The 16,371-nt window shown below is 36.4% G+C and overlaps 1 protein-coding gene across 1 annotated transcript in view; it reads left to right on the forward strand.

The window, feature by feature from the left end:
• LOC131438705 (U-scoloptoxin(05)-Sm1a) overlaps positions 1–12,497 on the forward strand; it is a 29,162-nt gene extending 16,665 nt beyond the window's left edge. The window contains exons 2-4 of the mRNA XM_058608894.1: positions 7,239–7,400; positions 7,684–7,833; positions 12,060–12,497. Coding sequence (XP_058464877.1) covers positions 7,239–7,400; positions 7,684–7,833; positions 12,060–12,271 — 524 coding nt within the window. The 3' untranslated portion in view covers positions 12,272–12,497. The remainder of the gene's footprint in view (positions 1–7,238; positions 7,401–7,683; positions 7,834–12,059) is intronic.
• The last annotated feature ends 3,874 nt before the right edge of the window (positions 12,498–16,371 follow it).

The following is a 16,371-nucleotide window of genomic DNA, read 5'->3' on the forward strand; positions in this document are numbered from 1 at the left end:
AAAAAAAAAATTTTGACCACCGGACTCTCCAGACGCGCGCAATTAAAAAATTCCGGGAACTTTTTGAACAGAGCTCGTACGTTTATCAAAACGTGGGTTAACTTCACCGAACTTGTTGATCGCATCTTCTTGGCAGTCGTTGCCAGGGTGAGATAGATCTCGTCGTCCATCACCACCAACACGTCGCGATTCGCCAGGCAAATCGAGTTGATCATCTTATTCAGCCGCTGCCACTGTGTCATTACCTACACCCCGTTCAACATAACTCAAAATTGAGTGACACTCCACTCAAATTCATAAAAAGTGCACATACTCTACACTTGAGTTATCATCTATCTACTCATTTTTGAGTTAAGAGACGATGCTTTCAAAATTTGAGTATTTTTTACTCAAAATATGGGAAAATATTTTTATCAAAATTTAAGTGAGTTTAACTAAAAACTTGAGTTCCTTGTACTCAATATAAAAACATTTTTATTCGTAAATGTTTATATACAAAGTCTCTCTTTTTTCTTTTAAATGGAAAGCCCAGAAAGGTGATTCAAAACCATTTCATTTTGACCGGTTTGGAGTCGAAATTGAACGAAGTTGATACTCTTATGTTGTACTTCTCACTTAGCATAATTGAAACCACAAAATTTCTATGAAAATATCTATGATTGATGATTTATGGTTTCAAAAATCAGATCTAGAAATGGCAATGAAAAACAACGTATTCTTGCATCCTAAAATTCGATAAGAATATTCCGATAAAGGAAACGCACTGAACTGCAAGAAGTATTTTTTTCACTCAAATGTTTGAAAACTCAACGCTTACTCTATTGTATGAATAAATGCGAGAGAACTCATGGCCTGAGCAAATTTTACGCAAATCCATACTCAAATTTTGACATATTGTTCCCGTTTATGAATTTGAGTGATCGCAACTCAAACCATGAGTTATGTTCAAAGAGCGTGTACAGCTACGAAACCAGTGGACGCGACTGTTTGGCCGTTTGCTTCGACCTCCCGGCTAAGCGCACATTGCCCTCGGTCTTCCTCCTCAGCTTCCTTTGAAGCTTCTTGTCGCTCAGGGTCGTCGGTCGTCCGGAACCGGACTTTCTTTCGATGTTCTGATTGTAGTCTAATAGTGCCAAGATGTTGTAGTTGCCGGAACGGGCGTATCCGGCGTCCACAAAGTGCCGCACCACAGATAACAGATATACAGACTCACATATGAACTGTGTGTAAAATTTGCTCAATCAGCGTGGCGAACACTTGCAGATGTCACCACGATCGACACGAGGTGCCACCACGATTTGAGTGCCGCTTTCACTGAGCCACAATTTTGGGTGCAACATTCACTTCACGCTAGATTTTTGTTTTGCTGTAGGTTAAAATGAAAAGTATATTTTTGTTTTGTTCTGATCGAATTCTCGTGTGATTTATGCGACATGGAAATAAAGTTGTCTTTAACACTTAGGGAAATCGTGTGATAAATGTTAAAATTGTTGTAGTTGGAATATTTCTATAACAAGCAGGAGGTTATAGTAGTATTTCCAGCGTATAGCAAATTTGAAAATTAAACGGGATTTTGAAAAATCTGTTTTCGCTGTTTCTGCTATCACGGTTAGAGTTCTACCGATAGAGCTGTCAAACTTTGTCTACTGACTCGGGTGCTGGTGAAGGTAAATCCATAAAAAATCGGAAATTTCTGTCGATTTTTTTTAAATGCAAACATTATTGCGAAATGGCACTGGTAGCAAACTGCGTCCATACTTCCTAGTACAGTCTTTAGACAAAATTCTTTCGATAATAAACTTCTATAAACATTTTCAACACAAAAAAAATGATTTCATTAAAAAATTAGTTCAAGCTTTTATCGGAATCTACTTACACTTATTTATCATAACTCTTCCAAAAATACTTATATTGTATGGGTTTGGAATTTTCGAAAGCCAAAAGCCTCTATCTTTCATTTCAAAATGGTTTCCAACATCGATATTCTACATTTATTTAGTCATACCCGTTCCAAAAACCAATCGTGTGACATGTGATTTATTTGAAATCGATTTTCAAAACCTAAGTGATTATTGTTACAGTGAATACAGTGTTACAACGAAAGTCGCTGCATTGCTGATAATCGTGAGAATGAATAATGTTAATTTAAAATCATGTATGAGTATGAGGAAGTCTACTGTAGTGATATTCAACGCGACTCTTCGAGTGATCATAATTTCACTTTGCGCTACATGGTAATCGCGCAAAAAATAACAAGTACTTGTTATTTTACTACTGTACTTAATTTTGAGATGTTTTGGAAATTCGCTTTTATTAATTCTTTTTTTGTTTCCGAAACATAAGGAGCAAAATCACCCAACAGAAAAGGGTTTCGTTTAATGCAATTAAGATTCCGAATTCAACCTGCAATTGAGTGAATATAACTCAGCATTTGAGCAAATAGGGGTAGATGGGGTAAAATATACCCCCTAAGGAAATGTTGCTATATCTTAACTATAGAGAATAACACGGAAGAGTTTCATGCACGACTATCTTCCGTAATCATTATTTGTCAAAATTACGTACAAATACTCGCTGAATGTATTGAAAAATACATGAAATATCTTATTTTCCAAAACCCTTAAAAATTTTCTATTGAAATATATGCGGGGCATGACGCACGATCGTGGAAAACATGAAAAATATACAATTTTAATTACGCGAAGTGACGATTATCTGAACATAGAGGCAGGATGATCTTAAACAACGGGTAAACATTCATCAAAACAACGGATTGAGTCTCATGACAACCACGGGGCAATATGCACCCTCATAAAGTTTCTTCTTCTTATTTAAAGAAAGCTTTAGACTTTTCGTTGACGAAATATTTGCAGGTGGAAGATTGTTCACTATTATACATTAAATTTATAACTTATGGATAATTTTTGTATGCAACTACTTAAGCATTTTGCCTCACACAATTCGGGCCATTTTGCCCCAAAAATATGAGACGATAAATTTGACGAATTTTCTATAAAATTGCAAATACATCATCTGTATTAGAACTAATTTTAGAAACCCGAATGATTAGCAAAGAAGTTCACTGATTACATTAAAATCGTCTTCCTCACCTTAGAAAATTACGAACATCAAAAATTACTTATAACAGAGACTTAATTGGTTTTCTAAAAGTTTTCCAGATATGATTGAACCATCGCTACCAAAATTTTATAGTAATCTGTTGTTATGGTGGACTTTCAGTTTCATTAAAATTTCAGTGAAAAAAATTGGTAACTTTCGAGAAAAGCAAAAGGTGCATTATGCCTTGGGGGTGCGTTTTACCCCATCTTCCCCTATAGCTTGCTATTGTGTAGTTATAACTCACCTTACCGTATATTTTTGCAAGTGGAAACCACTTGCAGTGGGTCACTTTACCGAATATTAGGTTATTGGACGGAACCTCGAATCGTAGAATAATTTGACAAATGCAATAAATAAAAATCTCGATCAAAGCTTACTTTCATTACCAATATACTCTCACTTTAATTTCGTGACCATCTCCACGATGAATATACTAGCAAATCACACAAAGTTTATCTATTAGATTTATTAATTTTCCACTTAGTTGAAATTTTTTTCTTTGAGCTGTGTAAAACAATTATCGAACTGTCTAAAATGAGGTAATTTTATCAAATGAAGAAAATAATTACCGAACTGCAAATTTTAACTAAAAGTTACACTATCTCGCATTCATGCCTCCATGTAAAAAATCAAAATGGATCCAAACCTCAACATGCGATAGTTATTGAATCAATAATAGTAAATTCCCATAAAATCGCATACTGTAAATATTACAAAATGCACTGAAATAATCCTGGAAATCAATCGCTTGCATTAGGGCAATCTCGTTCGTTGAAGGTCGTGTCCAACAGCGAAACGTAGTACCCGACGGGTTTGATTCCATTTAGCAGCACAATGCATCCCTTCCCGACCCAGTATCTAGCGATCTTCTGAAGTCATTGAGGCGGAAAGCTCTTCAGCGGGCGGCACTTTAGTGTTTTTTTTATCCACAGGTTTCCCGATAATGATGGAAAATCAATCAACAGAGAGCAAAAAACCGTTGTTAGGGCGATGGTTAACGGGAACCGTGTACGAGCGTAACAATTTCACTGAAATGAGCAAAAATGTGTGACGGAAGGCAATATTCGTCATCGTCTATCGGACGATCGACCTTAAATGGAGCGGATAAATTTATGCTGAACTTGGCATAATTATCGTTTCATGGGTCACGAAAATAATGGCAGAGAAGATGAGCATATTTAAAGCATGTGTTTCTTCTTCTTTTTTTCTTCTTTTTACAAAAGCATTGAGAACGTTGCCTTGAGCTAGGATGTGTTTAATTGATTCAAAGACACCGCTCGTATCTACGTGCAGCCCTCATTGGGAGAAGTGTGCGTGGCTAGCAGTCGGTCTCCCCTCGAGTTTCATTACTTAATGGAGTATGGCGCACCTAAAAATGAAATTGAGGACGATACTAATGGGAACAATTTTATATTGAATACCGTGAACCGTTCAGTTTTTGCTATATCCATTGAAACCGACTTGTTATCTCTCCTACCTAAATCATTTATGCCCCGTTTACACTTCTGCTGGCTGCCAGCATGCTGGTGTCAGTGTACTGCCCTCTTAGGAAAAAAACGTTTAACGGTGGTCCTTCGTTGGTCTAATACTTTGGATCATTGGACCACAGTTGAACGTTTTTTCTTAAGAGGGCAGTACACTGACACCAGCATGGCAGTCAGCAGAAGTGTAAACGGGGCATTAGCGAGCACGAAAATTTATTAATGTTATCTATGGTGAAATAATCGCAGCAAGCGGCGCTTAAGAAATATTAACATTTTTGCTTCTGTCAATTTTTTTCGAAATTAATGTCGTTTTCGCTTGATGCCAAACCTAACCCAGTTTCCACTCTAACTGCTGTCAAACCGTTTGTTTGAAGCCAGTTTCGAACCTAGTTTCAACGTTGTTGAACTGAAAATCGAGTCAGTTTCGAACCTGGTTTTTATATCAGGTTTGCTCAAACCCCCGTTGCTAAGTGCGAAATCAACACCGTTTGGCGAAAACTGTTTGTTTGATGAAACTACCCTGGGTCAGTTTCGGGTTTCTCAAGCGAAAACGACATAACTTTCATTCGTTTTTAAACTGTGGCTATGAAAAAAGCTCGTGTCTTTTTTTTTTTCGAAATATGAAACTTTATTGACAAAAAATGGGTACAAATTCAATATTCACAGTATTGTCCATCGCTAGCCACTACTTTTTCTCATCTTTCCGGTAATGCACGGATGTTTTCGAAAAATTCAACCGATTTGGCCGCAACATACGAGTCCATCCATTTTTTTTACTTCATCAGAAGTGCTGCATCGACCGGAACCAATAGTAATCGGAAGGAGCAATGTCTGGGCTATATGACGGGTACGGCAGGACTCACAAGAGTGTCTAAGTGCGTTTTTACCGGCTGTGCAACATGAGGGCGAGAATTTTCATGTTGAAAAATTACTTTGTCGTGTCTATCGGTGTATTGTGGCCGTTCTTCTTGCAATGGTCGGTTCAAATGCATCAACTGTCGTCGGTACACTCCCCTGTGATCCTTCCACTTGATAGCAGCAGCTCATAATAACCACACACAACTGTTTAACGTTTTTGATTATCGTAATGGACCCACTTTCCATCGCCAGTAACAATTCGATGCAAAAAAACCGTTTTGTTTGGTGCCCTTGGAGCAGTTATTCACACGCGAAGAAACGGCGTTCGTCATCCTGTGGCTTAAATTAACACGACCAGTGGCTCAATATAACTACCTATACCTTTCGGACCTTTCCTATTGCTTTGAAACGTTGGCTGGAGTTTGTCCAAGTAATTTCGCAAGTTTAACTTTGATGGTGATCCGACTCGTTCTTCGTCTTCCAAATCAAAGTTGTCACTTTTAAAACGAGCAAATCACTTTTGATTCGTTCACTCAGCTTGAGCATACTCACCATACACTTTCACCAAAACACAGAGAACACACATCCAAGTAGAGAATTCAATGTATGTAAGAAATTTTACGTCAGTTTGGCAGAGTGATCACCAAGTAGCAATTCGCCGATAGAGGTGCTTTGAGCAGATCAGCAAGAACTCGCCGCAAGAATAGGATGAGCTGAGGATATTTACCTCCGATTTGCGAGCAAGAAATCCTAATAGTTCTTTAGAAATCTTGTCGAGCCATTAAAACGGCTTTTTTGTGTGGTGCTCTCCACCGTTGTCCACTTTTCGTTGTTTTTTCACCAATGCAAACAACTGGCAGCTGTGACGTAATCGCTCTTGTCGGAAGTGAAACTAGCTTTGCAAACGACACACAATACATCTACTCGCAGTGGCGACAGAATCCAAACTGATCCAATTTTTGTTAAGAGGTTTCTTATTACGTGATTTCGTCTGTAGCTTTTTCACTAATGGGCGGTCCTAACGGCTATAAAAATAGCAACATATAGAATTTTTATTTCGATTATTTGATTTCGGATTTGCATTTCATTGAAAGAAACTATCAGGATGCTATACGGGATTCATTCCTGCCTTTCAGAAGGACCAAATTGTGGAACTCACAACGATATTAAACATGTTCGGAACATTTTTCTCGAACGATTTTTTGTACAGCAGCAGATATTTCGTTTTCTTCCTCAGAACGCGTTCCGATTGGCTGGTGTTGACATGGGTCAAATGAGACAGGGTTTTCAATAGTGTACTATTGAAATACTTCAATGCTTTTGCTATACACGTTTAAGTTGAAAAATTTCGATTATATTGGTAGTTAGATTATATAAATCCTTTCAAAGATCACTGAGCTATGAGCTTTAAAAATACGAGAAAGGCAAACGCGCTTTATGAATTATCCTCTTTGATACTCGTTTATAGCAAACATTACAGAAAAATTAAATTTTGAATTATTTGAGACTATGTCACACAACTGAAAATTTTATCATAAAATTGTGATCATATTTCCGATGGCATGTAGCAAAAATTATGTTGATTCGTTAGATACAACAAAAGATATTCACGATCAAAAACATATCACTCTATCAGATGGTAAATTTTGAAAGGGCACGCTATAGCACAGTAAGTGGTATTCACGACAAAAGAAAAGAGTTGTTTAAACCATGGCGAAGGAATGGAGATTTACGAACTTTAAGCTTTACAGTCGAACTAAAAAATTTCCCTTCCAGCTAGCGCAATCGAATGTTACGTATGCAACGGAACCGACTCGACGACCCCGTTCCAGTGCAGCGAATGGTTCGAACGCTTCGACACACCGGACATCAAACCGCAGGACTGCTCCAATGTTTACGGTGCTAAGTACTGCATCAAACATATTGGTCGTTTCGAAGGTATTTCTTTGTTTCTGCAATTAGGAGCAAGATTCATCGCAACATGAAAATGTACTAACGCAGCTAGAGCTTAAGTTCCGTGCACATTAGAAGCGGTGAAGATGAAGATGAAGAAGAACCTAACGCTGGAATGGGCTTTTTGGAAAGCATGTTTACTTAAATTTTTTGTTGGTTTCATCATACAGTGTAGTTTAATATAGTAAATTTGATCATACATCGTAACCAAACAGCATGAATAACACTAACCAATGCTCATACATTATTATTTAACTTCCGTTTTCAGCGCTTGGAATCCTGTGCTATCAGTGCTCGTCGGCACACTCGATGTACTGTTCCGATATGTTGGTTGCGGACGAGGCGTCTCCATTCAAACCGGAACCGTGCGATCACGTGTTCGAAGCGGAATACTGCGTCAAATCGACGGCTATGCATGGTTAACAGTTAACACACTAATCGGGTTGTTTTTGGTTTGCTTGCTGTGAATTTTTCTTGTGTGTGTTTTTTTTTCTCTACTAAACGGTAGTTGTATTTCCTCAACTGATCGGTGTTTTCCTTACTACTAAAAATTTCTTACTCGCACACCGTTTATTGACAGATCTTCCATGATCAGACAGATCTCATTACATTTTATTAGGTCGTTATTTTGTTACGTCATTTTCATTATTATATTGGATAATAAGAACAATTCTAATGGATTACTAAAATTTAAGTTCAAAATTACAAAAAAAAAAAACAAAACTCGTATCTTAACGATGTAGTTGGAGCTTGAATGACCACTTCTGGTTGTTACTCCGTTACATCGAGATTGACTGAAATTGTACAGGGAATGTCTAGATGATCAAACCTGGGACTGGGAAATCATCCTTAAATGTACATCTTCTGGTAACCGCAAAGTTTATTGATCTGTACCGGCGTCGGCCAAGCCCGTACGTAGATCGTCTAAGAAATGGGAAGGGATTTCAGCACTGGTAGTATTTATACGCGGTATTTCGGTTTAAGGATGCTCAGATCCTCCACAAAACCTATGGACTTCTCGGGTGAACGTTCCAACAATATCCGATACTGAAGTCCCGGAAAGTCTTGATTTACCGTTCTCATTCGTGGAAACTGAAGGAAGTTTTTCAAAAGCTATTGCGGAAACTTCGCCAAATTTTTCTAAATGAAATTGATTGCTACAGCATAAACGAGAATGGATTGGTTTCACACAAAATAGTTCATTCTATATAGTGACATATTTATATCATTTTAAAGCTGTGTTTAACAGAAAAAGTACGTGTATTAATTATTCTATAGATATTTATATTGGTTGATCTGGGCAGCCGGCTACCGAGAAAAAAATATAAATTTATTTACTTTAAATCTGGAGTGTAATACGTAACCTCTCTTATCGGTTATCAGGAGTCAGGTGATCAATCGAACAAGTATTTTTCTACTATTTATTCAATATACCGATCTGTGTTATCTATGTTATTTACATTGTAATATTGACGTATTTTTGCGTAGGTTTATTTCAATCATTCAATTTATAATCTTGAAAGACAAACAATAATATGGAAGAAAAAAATGTTGAATAAAACTTTTCTCTGAATTTAGATGAAAACAGATAAGAACCCTTTTTGTCATAAAATTATGAGAAAATATTTTTGAAAAAAAAACTGGTTATTGAATGAAGAGATAATTAAGTAAAGTAGAGCGACCAGATGTAAAACTTTGAAAAAATTAATATCCTAAATATATGCAATTATATCTTTGTGCTTACACACTAGTACAGATGTCGATATTTAACCAAATACAAATAATAATACCGCCAATGTTTGGTTCACAGCCTGAACAAGTAAGCCTAGCAAATTACTCCCTTTCATTGCGATAGTTTGAAAATGTGGAAGGAGATCGTTTCTGGCAACGCTTTATGCTAGTTGCTACGGTGCAAAACAAACTTGTTTGTTTATGTTTATCGTTGCTGTATTAAACTGCAACAATCAGTCTAAATATCACCGGCACTAGCACAAAAGATAAAAAATGAACACAAACACCCACGAATCTACAAATATCAATACAGCTAGTAGTATATTCATGGTGGCTTAACCATTCTAGATTATTGTTTAACTTACATTTCGCTTGTGATCTTGATTATAAGATAAAAACTGTTTGTTTATTTATTTTTCACTATAATAAACAGTAACTATGGTGAACTTGTTCTTACCCTTCAGTGTTGCTAGTTTTATAGAAAACTCGTTAAAGTACATTGTCACTCTGACAGTGTATCATTACAGTGTACCGCACGATGCAAAATGTGTCCTTGAAAATTTGTCGAAGTATTCCGTATTATAATTTGTATTAGATTTAACCTTCTCTTCACCAAGTATGTGTTCTAGTTTTGCTTGGCCATGCAACGTTGCCGATTGATCCGATTTTGACCTCTATACCGTAATACAGATATGTTCTTCTAAAATACCGATAATTCACTGTTCATGCAGATTTTCTGTTTTGGTTTGGATTGGCATGACAAAAGGTGGTGGTGGAACCTTTTTTTTTTGATCGCTGAAATGAAGCCAGGTCACAATTTCTTAGTACACATGTATTAGAAAATCTGGTACAGATAAACTTTTGCGCCGGATACATGTTTTTGAAAAAGAGGTCTGGCAATACTGAGGCAAATACTCCTAGAAATGATACAGAATTAGTACTGAAGGTACGCGCGACCAAGAACGATTTTTCAACGGGTTCAATTTGAATTTTTTTTCGCTGAACATGTTTCTTTACAGTACCGGACATAGCCAATTATGAAACTGTTTCGATTTTTGCTTTCAGATGAGTTTGAGCAGCTGTTTTCAAAGCCGTCATAATGTAGAAAAATAAGATTAATATACGATAAAAGCTAAATATTGAAATATTTTTTAAATCATATATAAAAAAATTACAAGGTTGTGTCCGAAACACGTTCGACATTCATAATTCAAATTTAAAATTCACTCATGAATAAATTTAAATATAGAAAATAGGCAATTGCTTGACATATTTGTCATACCGCCATACTGCAGACAGTTGACTATTCATCCAGCGGATAACAAAGCGAATACTTCACGCATCCGCTCTGATACATTCCGTTTTGTGCGAAAGTTCGGTTGACATCATCATGACATGCTGTGATTGGGTCGTGAAAACATAGGTCAATTCAAACCGATTTTTCATTTGTGTTCTATGAAAATAGTCTAAAACGACGTTTTCGTTGTTTCCGAAGCATGGTTTGCTTGTTTGTTACGGGCAGCCAGATCCATGCTACGTTCCACAGCGACAGAGGGTAGAAAAACTTTGAGTACAAAAGTATTTAAACAGGATTTTCAAACTAAGTTGCACTTATCCGATTATTGCCTTCAGTCGATCGTATAGAAAACAAAAATGAGGTCCACATCGAAAAATAATCGGAACCGAAAATCGAATCCGGATGAAATTTCTAAAATTTTATGAGGTGCCGAAAATCGGTGATTTAAATCGACAAAAACCTGAACTTAATACTCTAGACATCAAAATGCCTATTAGATTTTACACAAACTAAAAAAATAATAAATTTGATGAAGGAATGAACATTTGACACCTAACGGTGGTTTAGTTTAGTGTTCATCCTAATTTGTATATGTGTAATTGAGAATGTAAATAAACCACCGGTACATGTCAAACATGAACTTTATTAATCACGAGATTATTTGTGATGTCATCTTGTAGAACGTAATTACATTGGAAATTGGGCAGAGCCTACTATGACAAAAATCCATCCAAACATCGTTACTCTTTCAAGAGCTCTTGGTGACTGCTATCTTAAATCAAGTAAGCCTAGATTTCCCATTGTACGGAGACACTGACAGCGCTTCTGGTGAGAAACGGGTGTACTTTTTTCCAATAACTACTGTGATTGTGTGAAATGCGCAAACAACTTTTTACATACATTTTATGAGCATTTACGCACTCATTTTTCACCAGACGGCGCTTTTGGTTTCACGGGCTGTTCAATTAAACATTACTATTACACTGGGGAATTTAGATGTATTTTATTTATGCTCCTGTGAACTCTTAGAACTTCTGAAAATAAACAACTTCACCAAAGAGATTGTATGCCTAAGACGACTTTGGTACAACCATGTAAATATTTAAGATCTCATCGTCAGTCAGAACTTTTTATTTAATATGAATATTGTTGATAACCATTGAATCCACAAACAAAAACAATTAGTTCATATGCTGTAAATAATTTTATTTGGTTTATTCAAATAGGCCGAGAAAGTTGAAAATTTATTTATTTTCATTTTTTTTTTATCCAATGCACAATTATATATTGTTTTTGTAGGTTTGTTTTCTAGGTTGTACTAATAGTTTCTGCACTGCATGTCTTGAATAACCTTAGTGCATGTTTCTTCCGCTATGTAGTTACTAGTATGGCGATAATCGAACCCTTGACCTTTATGCCTATTCGTAGATCACCTAACATTTTATCTGCCTAAGCTTGATGGTATGACACTAGCATATAAAACAAACTAATCAAGGTAATCGATGAATAGGTCCGCCACAACTTTCATCCACTACTTGTCATCTCTTTGACATTGGATTATTCGTACCACTTTAGTTAACATGTTTAATGAATTCAAACCTTCTATATCCCTACAGGTGGTATCGGAGCGAAACGGTACTGTTCCTCGCGCGATCTGGGCAACTACTGTAACTATGTGCGAAACCCCGGCGACAAAATCGAGTACCGATCCTGTATTTTCACCTGCAATTCTGACGGATGCAATGCCGGGTCCCGATTGTTTTCGACCTCGTTTCTCAGTTTACTAGCTCTTCTCGTCACCTTTCTGGTGGGGTTGATCAGAAACTAGTGTTTGCCATGTATGTTTTTAGCTTAAGCAGTATACACTCTTTTAGTCTTTTACTAAGCAATACTAATAGATAAAAAATAAAACATCGAATTCCGTCCTTCGAAAGACATTCTGATTACCCTAGAGACTCTCATTGCGTTACGTATTGTGAAACTAACTATAATTTTAAAGTATTTGAATAAAAAATTTGTTCTAATTTCGAAATGACAATAAATTTATAAATCGATTTTTTTTCTTATAATGTGGTTTAAGAACATGATGACATTTTGTGGTACTAATTCATAAGCATTTATAGTAGTAATATGCGGTAGCTGTTGTATGCTGAGTTACGTGTTAGCTAGAATGAGTTTCAGTATGATGTAGTGAGTGTGTAAACTGTATGGATAAAATGAAGCGTAGTTGTTTTTTATTCTTAATAATAAAAAATATTACAAAATGTACATATGGCATGTGAATTATTTTGTTAAGTTAATGTATTTCAAAATCACGATATTCCTATACCCAAAACTTTTCAAAAAACTTGTCATCATCTTTTGACGGCCTTACCATCGCATTCATAGTATAGTTTTCTTTCCAAAACGATTAGGTAGATGTCTATGCTTAGCCAGAGTCGACCCGTGATTTTCTGTGCTTGGGAGTTTTAAAGTAAAACCATTCCACATTTTAGGATATGGCTTAGCGACAAACGTCGTTTGGTTTTTGAGATTGAGTATTGTTTTCATTCAACAATTCTTGCAATTTCACATCTTCAAAATTTTTCGGTTGACCTGTGCGTTTTTTGTCTTTTACAAGGAAATTCTCACTTTAAATTGTTTAAAATAACGTTCATACACAGACTAACAGACAGGACACTCAAATTAGATTCTTTAATCATTTTAACGGTCATTTCGAATATTCCTTTAGTTGGAACAGTACTCGCATATGGCATGATGGCGCCACGATACCCTATCAAAAACATCCTGTCCAACAGAGTTGCCATTCATACAGAATTATCTGTAATGTACGAGGTCTGTTCAAAAAGTCCGGTGGTCAAAATTTTTTTTATTGTGTTGGTACATATGTCCCTAATGTATGGTGAAATTTTTAGCTGTATTCATTGTTTACATTCTGTCTTGTAGCGGCTTGTGTAGACGTGTTTTTTTTTGAGCTCGGCGATTTTTGTTAGTTTGAACAATGGAAGAATTGAGAATCAAAGAATTTGTATTAAATTTTGCGTGAAAAATGAAATAAAGTGTAACCAAGTGTGCGAAATGTTACAGAGAGCCTACGGTGAGTCTGCTATGAAAAAAACAAGTGTTTACGAGTGGTATAAGCGTTTCCAAGATGGCCGCGAAGACGTTGAAGACGACGAACGCTCCGGTCGACCCAGCACGTCAATAATCGATGAAAATGTGGGAAAAGTGGAAAAAATGATTATGGATGATCGCCGAATCACTATTAGAGAAGTTGCTGATGAAGTTGGCATATCAGTTGGCTCATGCCATCATATTTTTTCAAATGTTTTGGGCATGAAACGAGTGGCAGCAAAATTCGTTCCAAAACTGCTGAATTTTGATCAAAAAAACAAACGCTTTTTTGGCTAAAAACAAGACTTTAATCATGCCTCAACCTCCTTATTCACCAGATATCGCTCCGTGTGATTTTTTCCTGTTCCCAAAGTTGAAGAGACCCATGAAAGGACAGCGTTTTTCATCGATTGAAGAGATAAAGGCAGAATCGCTGAGAGTGCTACAGAGCATTACAAAAAGTGACTATCAGGGGTGTTTCGAAGACTGGAAAAAACGCTGGCATAAGTGTATTATATCTAGGGGGGATTACTTTGAAGGGGACCATATAGATGTAGACGAATAAATAAATATTTTTTTTAGAAAAATGAGAATTCCGGGTACTTTTTGAACAGACCTCGTATTGATTTGTATACGTCCATGCGAATTTTATGCAGGATACAGATTTAATACATATTTCCCAATCTATATACAGAATTCTGCCTACTTCTCATCCTTCAACGCAATACAAAATCGAACCCGTTTTGTTACAATATTCACTTACTTCTGTTCTGCCGCCACTTAATTTCGTGTGAAAATTACCAACACAATCAAAAATAGTATAGCTGAACAACGTTGAGCAAAATAAATGGTTACCTTCCAACATCGCTAAAAAATTTAAATATATTATCAACGTAATCCAGTGGCGTCTTGTGGGAATATCTACGGGTTGTGCACTGATTATATCAGATGTAACAGTTCGTAGTAGGTGAAAACTAAAGATAGAGGAATTGATATTTGCTTGTGATTTTCAATACAATGAAATGAATGGGATTTTTTTATTGCACTCATTTCGTATCACGGATATATTAGTAGAAATCCGCGAGCTGCATGTCGAACAAATCTGTGAATAATGTCATCAATAAATCCTCTTCGACGTTGCAATTGAGACAACCAAGGATGACAGATTAAAAAAAAATGCCTACATCGGCCTGAAAGCTAAAGCTAGGCGTATCGGTCTGGCCATAAATGCGTCAAAAACAAAATACATGAGAGGAAGTGGCTCTAGAGAAGAAACACTGCGCCTTCCACTACGAATATTAATCGAAGGTGATGATATCGAGGTGGTTGACGAGTTCGTGTATTTGGGCTCACTGGTGACCGCCGATAATGACACCAGCAGAGAAATTCAGAGACGTATTTTGGCAGAAAATCCTGCGTACTTTGGACTCAGAAAAACCCTTCGACCGAGAAAAGTACGCCACCGCACGACCATTTACAAAACGCTCATTAGACCGGTTGTTCTCTATGGCACCGAGACCTGGACTATGTTGGCAGAGGACCAAGTTTTCGAAAGAAAGGTACTGAGGATCAGCTATGGCGGAGTGCAGATGGAAGACGGGGAGACGACGTATGATTCACGAACTGCAACAGCTGCTAGGAGAACTATGCTATACGAAGCTGCCTTTATACCAATTATTCGTCGGAGAAGCAGGGTAAGGGGCTGTCCATAAAAGACGTCACGCCGCAAGGGGGAGGGGGGTGTTTCATAAAACGTGACCTTTTGCGACAGGGGGAAGGGGGGGAGGTTTTTGGAATGTGACGTCCAATATTTTCAATTAGCGCATTTTTGAAATACCTAATTATATTACTGGTTTGCCCTATTTCCTGAAAAAATCTCCACAATAAACGTTTACATTCTATAGGGAAATGTGTATTTGTTAATGTAAAAGCTTCTGCTAGAAAATTCGGAAATGAATGATGCAGGAAATCATTTCTGTTGTGATCAGCAAAAGTGCACGGAGGAGCGACTAAATTAGCGAAATTAATAAATTTTGCCTAATATGAGTAAAAAAGAAAAAGATGCCTTCAAACGGTTTAACTTAAGTTATGCACAGACAATTTTTTCAGTAATTTGATTTTCTAGCATTGATAATAGTATATCATAAGAATTTCTCTTATCTGATTCTGACGCAGTTTATTCAATTGTACTCCATTTGAAAAAGGGCGGGAGATCAACGATTTCAAACGTAGATCATGTCGTGTCTTATCTTGATCATATGTGATTTTCCTTCACCAACATCAAAGCTTATCGAATCATCCAATGATTGAACTTACATAAATCAAGAATCATTTTAGCTCAAAATCACTACCCATTGTGTGACGGAAGATCAGTACCGATATTGATCGATGTGATTTAAAATTCACTAATCAACTGATCATGAAAAGATTCTTCGACAGTGATCTCGTTTTGATGTGGTTTTGGTCCTTATTTTCTCAGCCCTGTATGCTACACTAAGGAAATATTATTCTTTACCTAAAACAATAATATACGAGTACGTATATTATACGTACGTATGTGTACCCCTAGGAGGAATAAAACATGATTTAAATGTTTCATCAATTCCAACCAAATACTTTTGTTAATTTATATTATTGATATTAATAAAATAATTCCGATGATTTTGTAGTTTTAGAGATATTTTTTAATCTAATGACAGCATGTAATAAATCGATTTTTCCCTCATATTTGTATGGTTTGTCATACATATTGAGAATGTATTGAGATGAATTTTATTTATTTTGAATTCGTAACATGTGACATAGGGGGGTAGG

This window comes from Malaya genurostris, chromosome 3 (genome assembly GCF_030247185.1).
Source record: "Malaya genurostris strain Urasoe2022 chromosome 3, Malgen_1.1, whole genome shotgun sequence".
NCBI lineage: Eukaryota > Metazoa > Arthropoda > Insecta > Diptera > Culicidae > Malaya > Malaya genurostris.